The 15,639-nt window shown below is 45.0% G+C and overlaps 1 protein-coding gene across 1 annotated transcript in view; it reads right to left on the minus strand.

Moving 5' to 3' along the window:
* npr1a (natriuretic peptide receptor 1a) overlaps positions 1 to 15,639 on the minus strand; it is a 131,959-nt gene continuing 116,320 nt past the window's right edge. Inside the window, exons 15-22 of the mRNA XM_066673633.1 lie at positions 15,125 to 15,280; positions 8,220 to 8,388; positions 6,065 to 6,211; positions 5,459 to 5,582; positions 5,277 to 5,345; positions 4,807 to 4,981; positions 3,587 to 3,685; positions 1 to 2,876 (exon numbers count right to left, since the gene is read on the minus strand). Of these exons, the coding sequence (XP_066529730.1) occupies positions 2,725 to 2,876; positions 3,587 to 3,685; positions 4,807 to 4,981; positions 5,277 to 5,345; positions 5,459 to 5,582; positions 6,065 to 6,211; positions 8,220 to 8,388; positions 15,125 to 15,280 (1,091 nt within the window). The 3' untranslated portion in view covers positions 1 to 2,724. The remainder of the gene's footprint in view (positions 2,877 to 3,586; positions 3,686 to 4,806; positions 4,982 to 5,276; positions 5,346 to 5,458; positions 5,583 to 6,064; positions 6,212 to 8,219; positions 8,389 to 15,124; positions 15,281 to 15,639) is intronic.

Genomic DNA, 15,639 nt, shown 5'->3' on the forward strand with positions numbered 1-15,639 from the left:
TTAAATGGCTGTATCTGTGTTGTGGCTACACTGCTATCTCTGGTTCCCATGACAACCACTGTAAAGGATTATGTATATTTTGTGTATAGCACAGTGGATAAAACTACTGTTCTCCACGTAGCAGACTAGGGTTTAATTCCCAGCCGGGGCATGAACACCAGCTGTTACCCATATGTCCCTGGGCAAGACTCCTAATACTGCGCTAGCCAACGTTTCTATTACATCGTCTGCCAAACGGCAACATAAATGTAAACGTAAAGAAATCCAAGCTGGTAAATATCTGTACAATTTCACAACAAACCAATCAGAATGACTTTGCTTACATCTCAACCATTGAATTATGAAATTTATTTTCTGGCAAAAATCCCACTTTTCAGAAATTACACAAGCCATTTTGACTAAATAACCATTTTTGGACTTCACCAACTGAACCCCTGCTCACGCCATGGTGCCCTTGAGGAAGGCACATGATCCCAAGAGACTCCTGAGAGATGCTCCCTCCTTTTGGCAAGCGGTGCATGGGTTAAAACGAGCACGAGTTACACACTACTAGTACTAATACAGGTGTACTTGGCGTTATAGAACAGATCTCAGGCTGGAGACATCTCCTTCTAGACTTCTATATTGATGCTGGTTACAGGTTAATGGAGGCACTCAGTGTTGCAGCTGGCAAAACTATTTTTTAGTGTTTGTAGCTTGTCTGTACATCGGTCCGAACCACACCAACACGATCCACACCATATCGAAAAATAAAACTAAACAAAACAAAACAATTTGTTTAGACATTCATTATACACTGTATCTGAGGATCATTCTGTACACGTCAAATATAACATGAATATACAGGAGGTAGACAATAGAGAAGAAATCTGAGGTGATGTTTGAGACATGTCCCCTTTCAGTGATACAGTGACATTAATCCTTACAGTGGAATGAATCGTGACTCTAGTTTAAAGATTTCTGTTTCTAGAAATAATAGAAAAGACATGAAAATCCAGGCGAAGCTTGTGTGGGAATGAAATAGCGTTCGTTAGCCTCTATTTCCAAAGAAAAACATGCATCTCAATATTTGTGGATTTTTAGTGTGCTAAAGCATTTAAACCCAGCCGCTGTCCTTCACACTGTGTGAAAGTGTCATGATGAATGGACCAATAGAAATGCTCCAAAATGGTTTTTTACATTGACTTCCTTTCAAACTTTAGGAAGATGTTTTGACTATTTTGGAGATACATATTTTTGACTTTGGGCAGCGACAATAATTACTCGGTTACACTCGTGTTTCTACTCATTGTTTTTTCTTTTTTTGAACGGTAAATTTAGCTTTAATCCTATTTCACTGAAGTAACAGCACTTTAACTTGACTATGAGTTGCTTTTACTCTACGCAGCTCTCTTTGTGCCCCACTGCTACACAATACTCAAACACTGCATTTTAACTTTTTATACTGCCAGTACTTGGGAGAAATCCAGCTCTTTCGGAACAAAGATGCGTGTGTGTTTGTGTGTGTGTGTGTGTGTGTGTGTGTGTGTGTGCGTGTGGGGGGGGGCACTTCCGAGGGGAATACTGAGAGGTACTAATACTTTATTATTTTATTTTATTTTGTCAGTATTTTGAATCATGCCGCATACTTTAAATAATCTGATTGAATTCTGTTAATGAACATGCTCTGTGTATTTTCTCATGTCTCACTGTCCATTTATACACTATATGGCCAAAAGTGTTTGGACGCCTGGACTTTTAACACCTTTCCGCAAATGAATGACACGTATAGTGTGTTTCACTTTATATTTAAGCCGAACTTGTGGTGTCATTGTAGACTTTGTGGAGATCATAGATATTGTCCTGGGTCCCCATCGGACGTCCCTCCGTTTCCATGGCAATTTGGGAAATAATCTCTTTTACAGCTTTGTAGGTGCCTCCTATTGCTTTAGAGAAGTGTAAAGTTTGGAAGGCTTCTTTACAGTAGATTACACTTTTAATGTGTGCCGACAAAATAAGAACCACTCACGGATATTGCTTTTTTTTAAAAAAAAAATCATATTTTGTCGCTTTAAAAACATGCAGTGTTTGGAATCTGTTATTTCTACCCCCTGTATATCACCCTCACACTGTGTATGTTTTCCTGCAGAATCCCTTGTGTTTGTCAGTACTACATTTCTGCCTCAGTGTCCTCTGCGTGGGATGATGTAATAATCTGTAGTCCATTAATTCGTAATGAAGAACTGTTTTGTTCCATTGTCCACATACTGGAATATGTCAGGAAGGTATTGAGTGGCAATGTAGAGAGGTTGCGGGGCAAATAAACAATTTATTGGCTTTACACACTCAAAAAAGAAGAAAAAAAGACCTACTGCTCTAATCAAGGGTTCATAAAAAAGAGACCTACAGTATCCCACCACTAGAGGACACCATCCTCAAGCCAGTCAATGTTCACAATGTGGAAAACATTGTTTTTAATGTTTCATTATTTTCTCCAAATCATTTTACATCATTTTATTGAGTCCTCAACAGGCAAATTACGCCCGTCTTCTTGCCTCAATTACCTGAAGCTTTGAGACACAACAGAAGGATCGATGCTTGCTCCAAAACATCAGCAGCTCCTTTCTCTCCTCTCTCAGTTCAAGGGCTTGAACATTTCTGCTACATGATTATTTTCTCTCTCGCTAACTGGCTCCTCTTCTCCTCAGAGGATGCTGATTCCTCGGGGTTCTTCCTCTGCTCTGCTCAGGCGTGGTTGGAGGTACTCTCCCCCAGAAGCCAGTAGGTCCTCATCCTGCCTTTGCCTTTCATTTCTATGTCTCCTCTGAGCTCCAGCTGGAAGCAGTTGAACTCCTGAAGGACGGCACGTGTAGCCTCAGACACGTGGATCTTCAGTGCTGATGGAACGCCACACAAAAACACTGATGTTAGGATGATTCTGTGCTTCCACTCTCAATAGAAATATAATAATAATAATGTCAGAGACTGACTGCGCCTTTTCAGTAGCCGAGAGCTATATCTGCTTCTCATTGAATATTAGCTGCATGAAAACCATCCAAAAACATCTATTCAGTTCTCATTCTGATGATTATCTGTCATTCAGAAATATAATGACAAGAGGAGTTACTCTGGCTTTGCACTGCTCCGATCTGATAATGCATTCACATGCTAATGAATAGTCAATTTAAAACAACTTTCCATAAAATACCCTCTACTACTTAGAAAAGTCATATAGAGTAAGATTTTTAAAAATTCTGCAGAATGGTTTCTTCAATTAAATTCATCCTTAATTCCACCCTGTTAGCTAGTACTCCTCCTATCACACACAACCCCATCGATCTGGAAGGCTGGGTGCTTCCTCTGACAAACATAAAGCCAGCCACTGCTTCTTTTTGAACTTGCTGATGATGTAATGACGCGAGACAGCTCAACGTGCTGGAGGAGAGCACAGACATCAGCTGATGCCTGTATGTAGGGCCATCTTACTCATTGAGAGATAAGACAACTGTGCTGTCTCACACTCCCAGCCTTGGATGACGGGCACACGATTCCTAGGATCAAACTAGCGATATACAGTAAAGGTATACAGCTTACAGTGAAGTCCTACCTTCTCCGTTTGATTCCATGCGTGAAGCTGTATTCACTGTGTCTCCAAACAAACAATACCTTGGCATCTTTAGCCCAACAACTCCAGCACACACAGGGCCTGGAAATACACACACACACACACACACGTTTGTACTGCTGAGTGGAAACAGACATGTACACATACACAAATAGTCAGTTTCCCTTAACATTCCTCATAACTCATTACAGACTGTAAAACCCATGATATGTCCCATGAATGTCATTGCTCATTTAAAATAAAATTATTAATTGGCCATCGGAGCTGTGACTGTAATGTAGCTAAAAATTAATGGTGACACACCACAACTTTGATACGCAACAATACCATGTCAGTATTGGATCAGTACCTTGCAGCACTTTTGACGAATGTGAATTTGATTCATCCATTGATTTCAGGACTAGTGTCTGGAGGTTGCTTCTTTAGTCTTGCACTGGCACTACAAGGTTAGAGTTGCTTTTTCCTGGTGGATAGACTGACTAGCCTCTCTCTCCCCCATCACAAAACTAGCTAATACGGGTGGTTGTTAGCTCATGTAACAGAATTTGGCAGTTAGCATTGTTGCTAACAGTGTTGGTGGCAGTTGAAAAGAAATGGTAGAATTGCAAGTCTCTGAAAAAGTAGGGATCATTTCAGTTATGGCTTATATCTCACCAGGTAACACTGTACAAACTACAGCCTTAATTAACCCTTTGGGGTCTGAGGACATTTTCTCAATTTTCTGAAATTCCTCTTTAAAGTTATATTTATATCAAAATGTTCAGAACAATCTCAGCTCTCTTGTGTGACCTAGAGCATTTTATGTAGAGATAATCTGTCTCTAACCCTGAAAAACGCAATAACATGCAATCGAAAGAGAGTGTTTGAACTGTATTCCTACGCTGTGCTATCGCTAAGATATTAATAGAAACATCGCAAATGGTCGTTGACGTGCCGGCGCTTTCTTCGACCCCAGAGGGTCAATCACACTCTCACCTTAGACTGGGGAGAGTTTTCAACAGAACTGATCATGTGGTTTCTGACACTTTATGAACCACTGGTTTAGCTGAAACAGTAGCAGCTACCAACCCGAGGCTTGAAAAGTTTCCTTATCTGGAAACTATCCTTACATGAGACACCAAACTTACTGCTGACTGACTGCGATTAGTTAAAAGGAGGAAAAGTGGATGAATGTGGTTTTATGATGAACTATCTCAGCTGACCGGTGTGGATGCCGATGCGCAGACGCAGCTGCAGGTCGGGTCGATGGCGGATCCTGAAGGAGTACACGGCCTCCAGCAGAGCCAGTGACATGCGGGCGATCTCGCGAGTGTGCAGCTTCCCGTTCCTCACAGGGAGTCCTGACACAACCATGTACGCATCACCGATTGTCTCCACCTGAAAACAACACACACACACACACACACCGTTTACAAACCAGCTGCAGTCTGCTTCCCCACTGTGAGCCTTGGGCACAAAGTCAGTAGTCAACAAAATATACAGCAATAAAAACATGCCTGGAGCTAACACCTATAAAAGATTGATTCACCTGTGATTGGTCGAAATGAAAGTATGTGAGATTGTGTGCTCGCGGACGAGCTTTCGGCTTTCGCGCAACTCTTACAAACTTCTTTTCGCAGGTGGTATGCTGAGGCCCTTAGAGAAACACCCATGCACTTAAAGGGCTACTTACCTTGTAAACGTCAAAGTTGTCAATGATGGCGTCGAAACACGTGTACAGATCATTCAGTAAAGTCACGACCTGAGGGAAAATGACAAACGCAGTGAGAGTCAAATCCTGACATTTCCCACATTTTCCGGCGGCTCTGACGATTGTAGTGAGATTTCTTATTGAACAGGTTTGTCAAACGGCACCTGCATCGGGGTGCTCTCCGCCGACAGAGCTGTAAAGCCTACGATATCACTGAAGTAGATAGTGACGGAGTCAAAGGCCTCAGCCTGCACCGTCTCGCCTCTTTTCAGCTGCTCTGCCACAGAACTGTAACACACACACACACACACACACACACACACACACACAATTCAATTCAGTTAAACGTCATTTATATATATAGCAGCTTCTGATGATATTGTCCCAAAGTTGCAGCTGCATAAGGACATGAGACAAAGGAATCAAATAAAGCGAGAATTAAAAAAAAATATCTAAGAGCGTGAGATAGAGGAAGAAATATGGAGAAGTGCAATTAAGAGAGACGATCAAGGCTATCAGGCTGATTAAGGATCTCTGAGATAAAGCATATTGGATGTGGCCCCGAAAGCCAAATGCCAAAAGCACTTAATCAGTCCGCATTCATAATGATTCAGAGGTTTCAGAGTGTTCATTGAGGGTCCTGGCAGGTAGGACAAAGACATAACGAACAACCAAACCTGTAAAATGCCCTTTTCCCCACTTGAACAGCCACTTAGAAACACAAAAATAGGCTTGTTGACATGTTGATGAAAAGGCCAGGTTGCACTCACTGAGGCAGGATCTGATAGAGCAGAGCTTCAGCTTTGCGTTTCTCCTCGTGGTACGCCTGCGTCCTCTCCTCCACCAGCTCCTCCAGGTTATTGGCGTACTGCTCCATACGGGACAGCAGGTTGTCCAGGATGTTGGAGCCGTAGCCTCTATGGACAGGGAAAGGGGGAGCATTAGAGTCAGCGCCATGGGAGAGGGAGACTCACTGAATAAAAGCAAGGCACAATACAAAAAAAGTACTTTGTGATTGCGATTGCACGCGTAGACCATCTATTCACTTGCATTCTTATTTCACTTCCTATACTTATTTACTATTTCTTATAGCATCTAGAAAGGAAGCTACCAACTTATATTCTGACAAGTACAACAAATAATTTTGTGCTTTACTGTTTCTTGTAATCTTTTCTAAATTGCAGAAATTAAATGATAATAGTATATTATTTATCATTGAACAGAATCCAAACACTGTGAGCACAGTCACTAATACAGTGTTTTATTATGAACTGGTTCATTGCATAAAATGTTGGCCAACTCCAATTAAAAGGTAATGTTTACAAAAGGAAATTGAAATCAGGTTCAGATCAAAAGTGTCTGAATATTAAAAATTAATGTTTATTTCTATAGGGGTTTGGTCACTCATGAGTTTTAAACTGGTTATAAAGAGCTGGACATGTCCTTCACGGAATAATTTTCAGTAAAGGGTCATCTAAAGCTGGGAAATTCATTCCAAGTCTCTGACGAAGGAGTGTGATTCGTGCTGATGGTGCTCCAGAGAAGTGGCTCTTGACATTTAGCGAAAGACTTTGCTCCACCGCGATGTCTGCCTCAACGAGAGTACTTTATAAACTAAACGACTGATATTTTCACAGTATAATTCTAATAAGGGGCGGCACAGTGGCGCAGCAGGTAGTGTCGCAGTGGGTTCGATTCCCGCTCCGGGTGACTGTCTGTGAGGAGTGTGGTGTGTTCTCCCTGTGTCTGCGTGGGTTTCCTCCGGGTGACTGTCTGTGAGGAGTGTGGTGTGTCCTCCCTGTGTCTGCGTGGGTTTCCTCCAAGTGACTGTTTGTGAGGAGTGTGGTGTGTCCTCCCTGTGTCTGCGTGGGTTTCCTCCGGGTGACTGTCTGTGAGGAGTGTGGTGTGTTCTCCCTGTGTCTGCGTGGGTTTCCTCCGGGTGACTGTCTGTGAGGAGTGTGGTGTGTTCTCCCTGTGTCCACGTGGGTTTCCTCCGGGTGACTGTCCGTGAGGAGTGTGGTGTGTTCTCCCTGTGTCTGCGTGGGTTTCCTCCGGGTGACTGTCTGTGAGGAGTGTGGTGTGTTCTTCCTGTGTCTGTGTGGGTTTCCTCCGGGTGACTGTTTGTGAGGAGTGTGGTGTGTTCTCCCTGTGTCTGTGTGGGTTTCCTCCAGGTGACTGTCTGTGAGGAGTGTGGTGTGTCCTCCCTGTGTCTGTGTGGGTTTCCTCCAGGTGACTGTCTGTGAGGAGTGTGGTGTGTCCTCCCTGTGTCTGCGTGGGTTTCCTCCGGGTGACTGTCTGTGAGGAGTGTGGTGTGTTCTCCCCGTGTCAGTGTGGGTTTCCTCCGGGTGACTGTCTGTGAGGAGTGTGGTGTGTTCTCCCCGTGTCAGTGTGGGTTTCCTCCGGGGGCTCCTGTTTCCTCCCACAGTCCAAAAACACAAGTTGGTAGGTGGATTGGTGACTCAAAAAAACAAAAAGTGTCCATAGGTGTAAGTGTGTCTGGCGCCCCCTCCAGGGTGTATTCCCACCTTGCACCCAATGATTCCAGATAGGCTCTGAACCCACCACGACCCTGAACTGGATAAGGGTTACAGATAATGAATGAATGAATTAATTCTAATAAGGATAACAGTAAGTGACGGTGTTGTTGTGACTTGCCTAAGCAGGTAGCCATTAAAATTCTTACAAATCCAGTTACAATGAGGTGAATAGTTCAGTGATAATAAAATAACAATTTCATTGTTAATATTAATAAGCTGTGCTGGCGTTTCTGCAATAAGCCGAGCGGTGCGAGTGCAGTGAGTAAAATACAGCTGACTGAGTGCTGAGAGAAACGAGTGAGTAGATGGAGTGGAGTTGGTAGAATGAGAGAAGTGAGTGAAGTGAGTGGATTGACAGGAGGAAATGGTGTGAAAGGAGTGGAGGCACCTGTTGTTTTTGTGAAGCATCACTTTGATCTGGTGAAAGTCAGGCCTCTCGTTGACATCCTCTGACCAGCAGCGCTGCATCAGCTGACCAAGCTGCTCACTGTGACTCTGGGGACACAATAGTGGACGCATGTATGGCCAGCGCCCCTCAGCTACTCGCTCCACTATCTCTGAAGAGGGTTGGTGAGAGAGAGAGAGAGAGAGAGAGAGAGAGAGAGAGGGTGAATATGACAAAGCAGGTAATATTACATGGGTACTGGTAATTGTGTTTGAATTAAACACTGTAAATCTTTTGTGGCCTTTAATCTTGTAACTCAGCAGCACAGTGATGTGATTGGGTATTTTGTGGCATCAGACAGATTTCTGTTGTCATGCTTTGTCCTTTTAAAATGACTGAGTGGAGAAAGTGGGTTATTCTCTGAACGCACACTCAGACAATCCCTGTATTTGTTTTCCCTCATGGTATAATCATATATAAAATATACAGCGTAGTAAATAACACATAGCAAACTTGGGTTCAATTCCTAATTCAATTCACTGCTAAGAGTCCCTGGGGAAGAGGGGAAAAAATCCCAAGCCCCTTTAGCCCAAGTACCATCCATTATCAATCCAAAACCTCCAAGTACCACACACACACACACACAAATCTTGTACATTGTAAGCATAACTAATCATTTACCACTTGCCATTTTAGTGAAAAGGCTATTCCCCTCCAGTGTCCATGACAGGGACTAGATCAGTGAGCTTTACACACAGATCCGGCTCAGCATCCATTTTGTTACAGCACTTGGTTGTGAACACACAAACACACACTAGAGGGCAATTCTTCACAAACACTAGGGGCAGTGAACACACACGCAACTGGAGTAGAGGGCTGCCAACCACCTCGGGCCCAGGGAGCCGTTTGGGGGGGAGTAGGTGCCTTGCTCAAGGGCACTTCAGCCGTGAGTGAACGTTCTCCTGCTGTCCCTAGAATTCCTGTTTTCAGTGAAAAAGGTTTTCAGAACCACAGATTTTCCACAAGAGTTGTTACTGCAGCAAAGATAACTTCTTATTAATATTCAAAAAGTGTCGGATGTTGGCCATAACGTGTAAATAAATGTACACCGAGCTACACCACTGTCTTTCCATTCCACTTCATCTGTTAATGTTCTTATCTCCGCTTCACCTGTCAGTCCCACTCCATTTCTGTCTGAACACTGTCCCTTTCCTCTCTCTCTCCCTCTTCCCTTCCTTCTCTGTCACTCTGTGTCTCTCTCCTCTTGTCATTACAGTTCCTATGGCACGATGGCATTCTTTCATTACTGCCTTCGACTCCCTGTGCTCTACTCATCACCTGGCTCTGTGCCAGAAATGTGTCTCTAGTGGATGCTTGATCCGCCGCCTCTCACTATTTTTTTTTGTATTCCTCTTGCTCTCTTTTTCTGTCTCTCTCATGTTTATTGTGTTCCCTTACATTATTTCTGTTTTTCTTATCTCCTGATCTCTCGCATTCTTCCTCCCTCTCTCTCTCTCTCTCTCTCTCTCTCTCTTTTTTCCCTCCTTCTCTTTCACAATCTTTTTATTTCCCGCTTTATCTTTTCCATTCTTTGCCCCCTATTTTCTCTGGCAGCTGTAGTATACCTTTATGTATCTGTATTTTCCCCTTTCTGTTGTGCCCTTTCTCTGTCCACCTCTGTTTCTTTCTTTTTTCCCTAGCTCTCTTTGCCTCTCGCTCTGTTTCTTTCTCAGTCTCTCTTTTTCTCTCTCTGACGATTTACATTGTCAGGATTTAGGTTGTGAGTGTGTGTGAATGTGTGTGTGTGTGTGTGTGTGTGTGTGAGTGTGTGTGTGAGTGAGTGTGTGTGTGAGTGTGTGTGTGTGTGTGTTATTCTCAGGGTGTAAGTGGTGCAGCAAAGCGAGGGCTGCTGACAGGAGGAATGTAAATACAGAGATAAAAGCGGACACTCATTACCCAACACCTGACACACACACACACAGGTGAGGAGCTCAGGAGGAGAGTGGGGGCGTTAGAGGAAGAGTGGAGGGGGGTACAGAGAGGATACCGAGGTGAGACGAGGTGACAGGAGCGGCTGCTGTAATTATCCGTATAGACACTGGGTGATAAACATTATTATTAATGCCAAACACTGCCTCATTCAAATGTCCTATTAGACTCCACAATCTCTCGCTCCAATTTAATGAGTGCATTCTTCCTCCTGTCACATCCTGGACCCTCGTCTACACCCTGACAGGAATAATTCTGCGTATCCATGACTACAGCCTACAAACTATGACCTGTTCACTATAACGTGTGGTATTTGTGTCTTATATTTTGCAATGGTGCCAGAAACCTCAGGCTGTGACCCATATTTTATACTTCTCTTTAAAGCAGTGTGCCAAAATAGTACTTGCAGAACGAGAAGTGTGTTCAAAAGCACTGCATTTGGTACACATCACGTTAAAAATATTCTGTGGACAAACTACATCAGTCTAAAACCTGTAGTGTTTGAGAGTGGAGACTACACAGCACACTTACAACTACATACGCTCCGGTAGGCACCGAGTACACAATATCTGTGAGTACGGAACACACCCACAGCTCAAATCTGCCTCAACATGGACAGGCTACAGTGGAAGTAGAGTGGAAGCAAAGACAATAATGGATACACAGAATAAACTCGAGCATGAGCATTGAAAACCCGGCGACATTATTCTCTTGTGCTCCATGAATAGTGCTCTCTAATTCAAAAAACATACTCTAGATTTTGTGATTAAATAATGCTATTAACACTCAGACACATCCAAGTGTGTGGGTGGAAAAGGCAACAGGATGTTTTCAGGCCCACTGTGATAGGTCTAAGGTTCTGTATTCACTTTCATCATCGCGTACACTGACCCATCACTGGATTAGGAACACCTACCTTGTATCTACGCTCACTGTCTATTTTATCAGCTCCGCTGACCACACTGGAGCACTTTACAGACTGGAGTCCATCTGTTTCTCCGCATACTGTGTTATCCTCCCTTCACCCTGCTCTTCAATGGTCAGGACCCCTCACAGGACCCCCACAGAGCAGGTGTGAGGTGGTGGTGGGTCATTCTCAGGGCTGCAGTGACACTGACGTGGTGGTGGTGGTGGTGTGTTAGTGTGTGTTGTGCTGGTGTAGAGTGGATCAGACACAGCAGTGACTGCTGGAGTTTTTAAACCCCTCAGTGTCTGGACTGAGAACAGTCCACCGACCAAAAACATCCAGCCGACAGCGTGCTGTGTCACTGATGAAGGACTAGAGGACGACCGACACACACTGTGCAGCGACAGATGAGCTACTGTCTCTGACTCTACATCTACAAGGTGGACCACCGAGGGAGGAGTGTCTCAGAGTGGACACAGGGTTTAAAAACTCCAGCAGCACTGCTGTGTCTGAATGTGTGGTGCCCTGAAGTTGATGTGTTCCTGCCTTGCTCCCAGAGCTTCCAGAGACGATCCGGATCTGGAACAGGGTGAGGTGTTTACAGAAGGTGAACGACCTGGTACCAAACAAACCACAGCCTGATGCTGGTGTGCAGGCCTGTGGTTGGGAACCTCTGTTGTTTCCTCTCTGTACCCTAAGAAGCCATGATAACTTTTAAAAAAAGATACTGTGGTGAGCAACAATAATATACACAATCAATATCTGACTCACAATTTCTTTTCCTGAAAACTGTGCTTCCTTTAGTGCATTAACAGCCTGGGAAGGCTTTAGAGTAGACGTAAAAATATTGCTGTAAGGATTAAAGGTATTCAACCAGAAGATTAGTTAGGTCAAGTAGCGACATTGTATAATTAGTTCTGGTCCTGGATTAGTTCCACTGGTCCACAGCCCAATCCTGTGGGCATTTCTACCGCTCTCGCAAACACTTGGAATGGAGCATTATAAACTTAGGCTCATATGCTGCTGCAGCTGGTTTTCTATGTGTATTATACAAGCTGTATTTGCACAGTGAATGTACACAAAGGATTTTCCTTGAAGTAGCTGAGCCCTGACTCAATAAGCCCTTTTATACAAGCATTTTATAAAAGTGTAATGTAACCGTACAGGAAAGGATTATGCGTGAAATGTATGATCTAAATTCCTAGTACAACTCCCGTGATATTACAATAAGGCCTCAAATCTGATAAGAAAACAGTGTAATGTCACAGAGTCTGTTATTTTAAAAGCAAACTTAGTTTCTGTGAGTGTGAAAGGTGACAGGAGCTGTGTTTGGTAAGATTCTACTGGAATGCGCTTATGAGAAGCAGAAGAAGCATTTTCTCTATGTTAATATAGCTGCGACTGCACCCAAGTTACACAGTTTTTGCAAGACGTTTCTCAAATGGCAAATGTGAATGTGTGCATTCATACATTCATTCATTATCTGTAACCGCTTTTTCCAGTTCAGGGTCACGGTGGGTCCAGAGCCTACCTGGAATCATTGGGTGCAAGGTGGGAATACACCCTGGAGGGGGCGCCAGTCCTTCACAGGGCAACACACACATTCACTCACACACTCACACCTACGGAAACTTTCGAGTCGACAATCCACCTACCAATGTGTGTTTTAGGACTGTGGGAGGAAACCGGAGCACCCAGAGGAAACCCACGCAGACACGGGGAGAACACACCACACTCCTCACAGACAGTCACCCGGAGGAAACCCATGCAGACACAGGGAGAACACACCACACTCATTACAGACAGTCACCCGGAGGAAACCCACGCAGACACAGGGAAAACACACCACACTCCTCACAGACAGTCACCCGAAGGAAACCCATGCAGACACAGGGAGAACATACCACACTCCTCACAGACAGTCACCCGGAGGAAACCCACGTGGACACAGGGAGAACACATCACACTCCTCACAGACAGTCACCCGGAGGAAACCCACGTGGACACAGGGAAAACACACCACACTCCTCACAGACAGTCACCCGGAGGAAACCCATGCAGACACAGGGAGAACCCACCACACTCCTCACAGACAGTCACCCGGAGGAAACCCACGTGGACACAGGGAGAACACACCACACTCCTCACAGACAGTCACCCGGAGAAAACCCACGCAGACACAGGGAGAACACACCACACTCTTCACAGACAGTCGCCCGGAGGAAACCCACGCAGACACAGGGAGAACACACCACACTCTTCACAGACAGTCGCCCGGAGGAAACCCACGCAGACACAGGGAGAACATACCAAACTCCTCACAGACAGTCGCCCGGAGGAAACCCACGCAGACACAGGGAGAACACACCACACTCCTCACAGACAGTCGCCCGGAGGAAACCCACGCAGACACAGGGAGAACACACCACACTCCTCACAGACAGTCACCCGGAGGAAACCCACGCAGACACAGAGAGAACACACCACACTCCTCACAGACAGTCACCCGCAGGCAACCCACGCAGACACAGGGAGAACACACCACACTCCTCACAGACAGTCGCCCGGAGGAAACCCACGCAGACACAGGGAGAACACACCACACTCCTCACAGACAGTCATCCGCAGGAAACCCACGCAGACACAGGGAGAACACACCACACTCCTCACAGACAGTCACCCGGAGGAAACCCACGCAGACACAGGGAAAACACACCACACTCCTCACAGACAGTCACCCGGAGGAAACCCACGCAGACACAGGGAGAACAAACCACACTCATTACAGACAGTCACCCGGAGGAAACCCACGCAGACACAGGAAAAACACACCACACTTCTCACAGACAGTCACCCGGAGGAAACCCACGCAGACACAGGGAGAACACGCCACACTCCTCACAGACAGTCACCCGGAGGAAACCCACGCAGACACAGGGAGAACACGCCACACTCCTCACAGACAGTCACCCGGAGGAAACCCAAGCAGACACGGGGAGAACACTTCTCACTCCTCACAGACAGTCACCCGGAGGAAACCCATGCAGATACAGGGAGAACACACCACACTCCTCACAGACAGTCACCCGGAGGAAACCCGCGCAGACACAGGGAGAACACACCACACTCCTCACAGACAGTCACCCGGAGGAAACCCACGCAGACACAGGGAGAACACACCACACTCCTCACAGACAGTCGCCCGGAGGAAACCCACGCAGACACAGAGAGAACACACCACACTCCTCACAGACAGTCGCCCGGAGGAAACCCACACAGACACAGAGAGAACACACCACACTCCTCACAGACAGTCGCTTGGAGGAAACCCACGCAGACACAGGGAGAACACACCACATTCCTCACAGACAGTCGCCCGGAGGAAACCCACGCAGACACAGGGAGAACACACCACTGTGCCGCCCTGTGTGCATTCAGGTAAAATATAACTTAAAGGCGATGTTCATGATCTTTTGTTCACGATCAAATACATTTTTTATAAAGTTCAGCAAACGTTTCCACATCATTTTCTCACTCTCCAGTCTGTTTGTGCGCAGGATAAAAAAGGTCCAGTTTTTCTACACAGCTCTAGCTCTGTAACGGCAATCAAACTCTGTCCAAAATGGCATTCTCATTCTCTCAGTTAAACTGATTGAAGCACTGAATTAAAAGTTACAGTCGACTTCCTTCTCAAACACATATTAGTGATAAAGCCATTGCAGTAAACAATTTGTTTATACATTCTCCCCAATTGTTTCTCATCAACCACCCAGTACATCTACAGCTACCCGGTTTAGACACAGTCTTGACCAGTCTTGGAGGGTGAATGCAAGCACCTGCTTCCTCCAAGACTCATGAAGCCAGCCAATTTACAAACTTCTGTTAATGCAATGCTAGTTCAATGCACCAGAGAAGAAGGCAGACTGCCCAGATCTGTCACAATAGCTGACAGATGCCCACCCTGTGCTTGTCTGAAAGGTTTCATACGAAAGCCAGTCCCTGGGTTTCTAACCTTTAGGGCTGAGAGGTGGTCCCTCCAGGTAGAAGACCCCTTTGAGTAGAGCCAGTTCCTGCAGGATGATGCCGAAACTGTACACGTCCCCTTTCTGTGTTCCACAAGGTGGTCTGTTTTGATCACGCAGCAACTCTGGAGCAGTCCACAGATGCCCTATAAACACACAGACATAAACACACACACACATATTATAGCATGAATGAGGGCTTTTTAATTATGTTTTGAGTGTACTACATAAATAATGTCATGTGGAAAGCCGCTTTGTTGCCTGTTTGTCCTTTGTGAAGTGGACCACAATAAAAATAAGCCCTAGGACCTTTGTGTTTTTATCCTCGATGATTTAAAGTGTGAAATGACTGCTATGCAGTGATTTGTATTTTTAGGTCATTAAATAAATCAAATCCATCAATATCTATTACATTTTCACTTTTGTACTCTCATTTTCTGGCCGATTTACCTTGTGCTTCCTCTGAGACACATAAAGCCAGACTCGACAGCTATTATTTCAAGTT

The sequence above is a fragment of the Hoplias malabaricus genome, chromosome 6 (genome assembly GCF_029633855.1).
Source record: "Hoplias malabaricus isolate fHopMal1 chromosome 6, fHopMal1.hap1, whole genome shotgun sequence".
Classification (NCBI taxonomy): domain Eukaryota; kingdom Metazoa; phylum Chordata; class Actinopteri; order Characiformes; family Erythrinidae; genus Hoplias; species Hoplias malabaricus.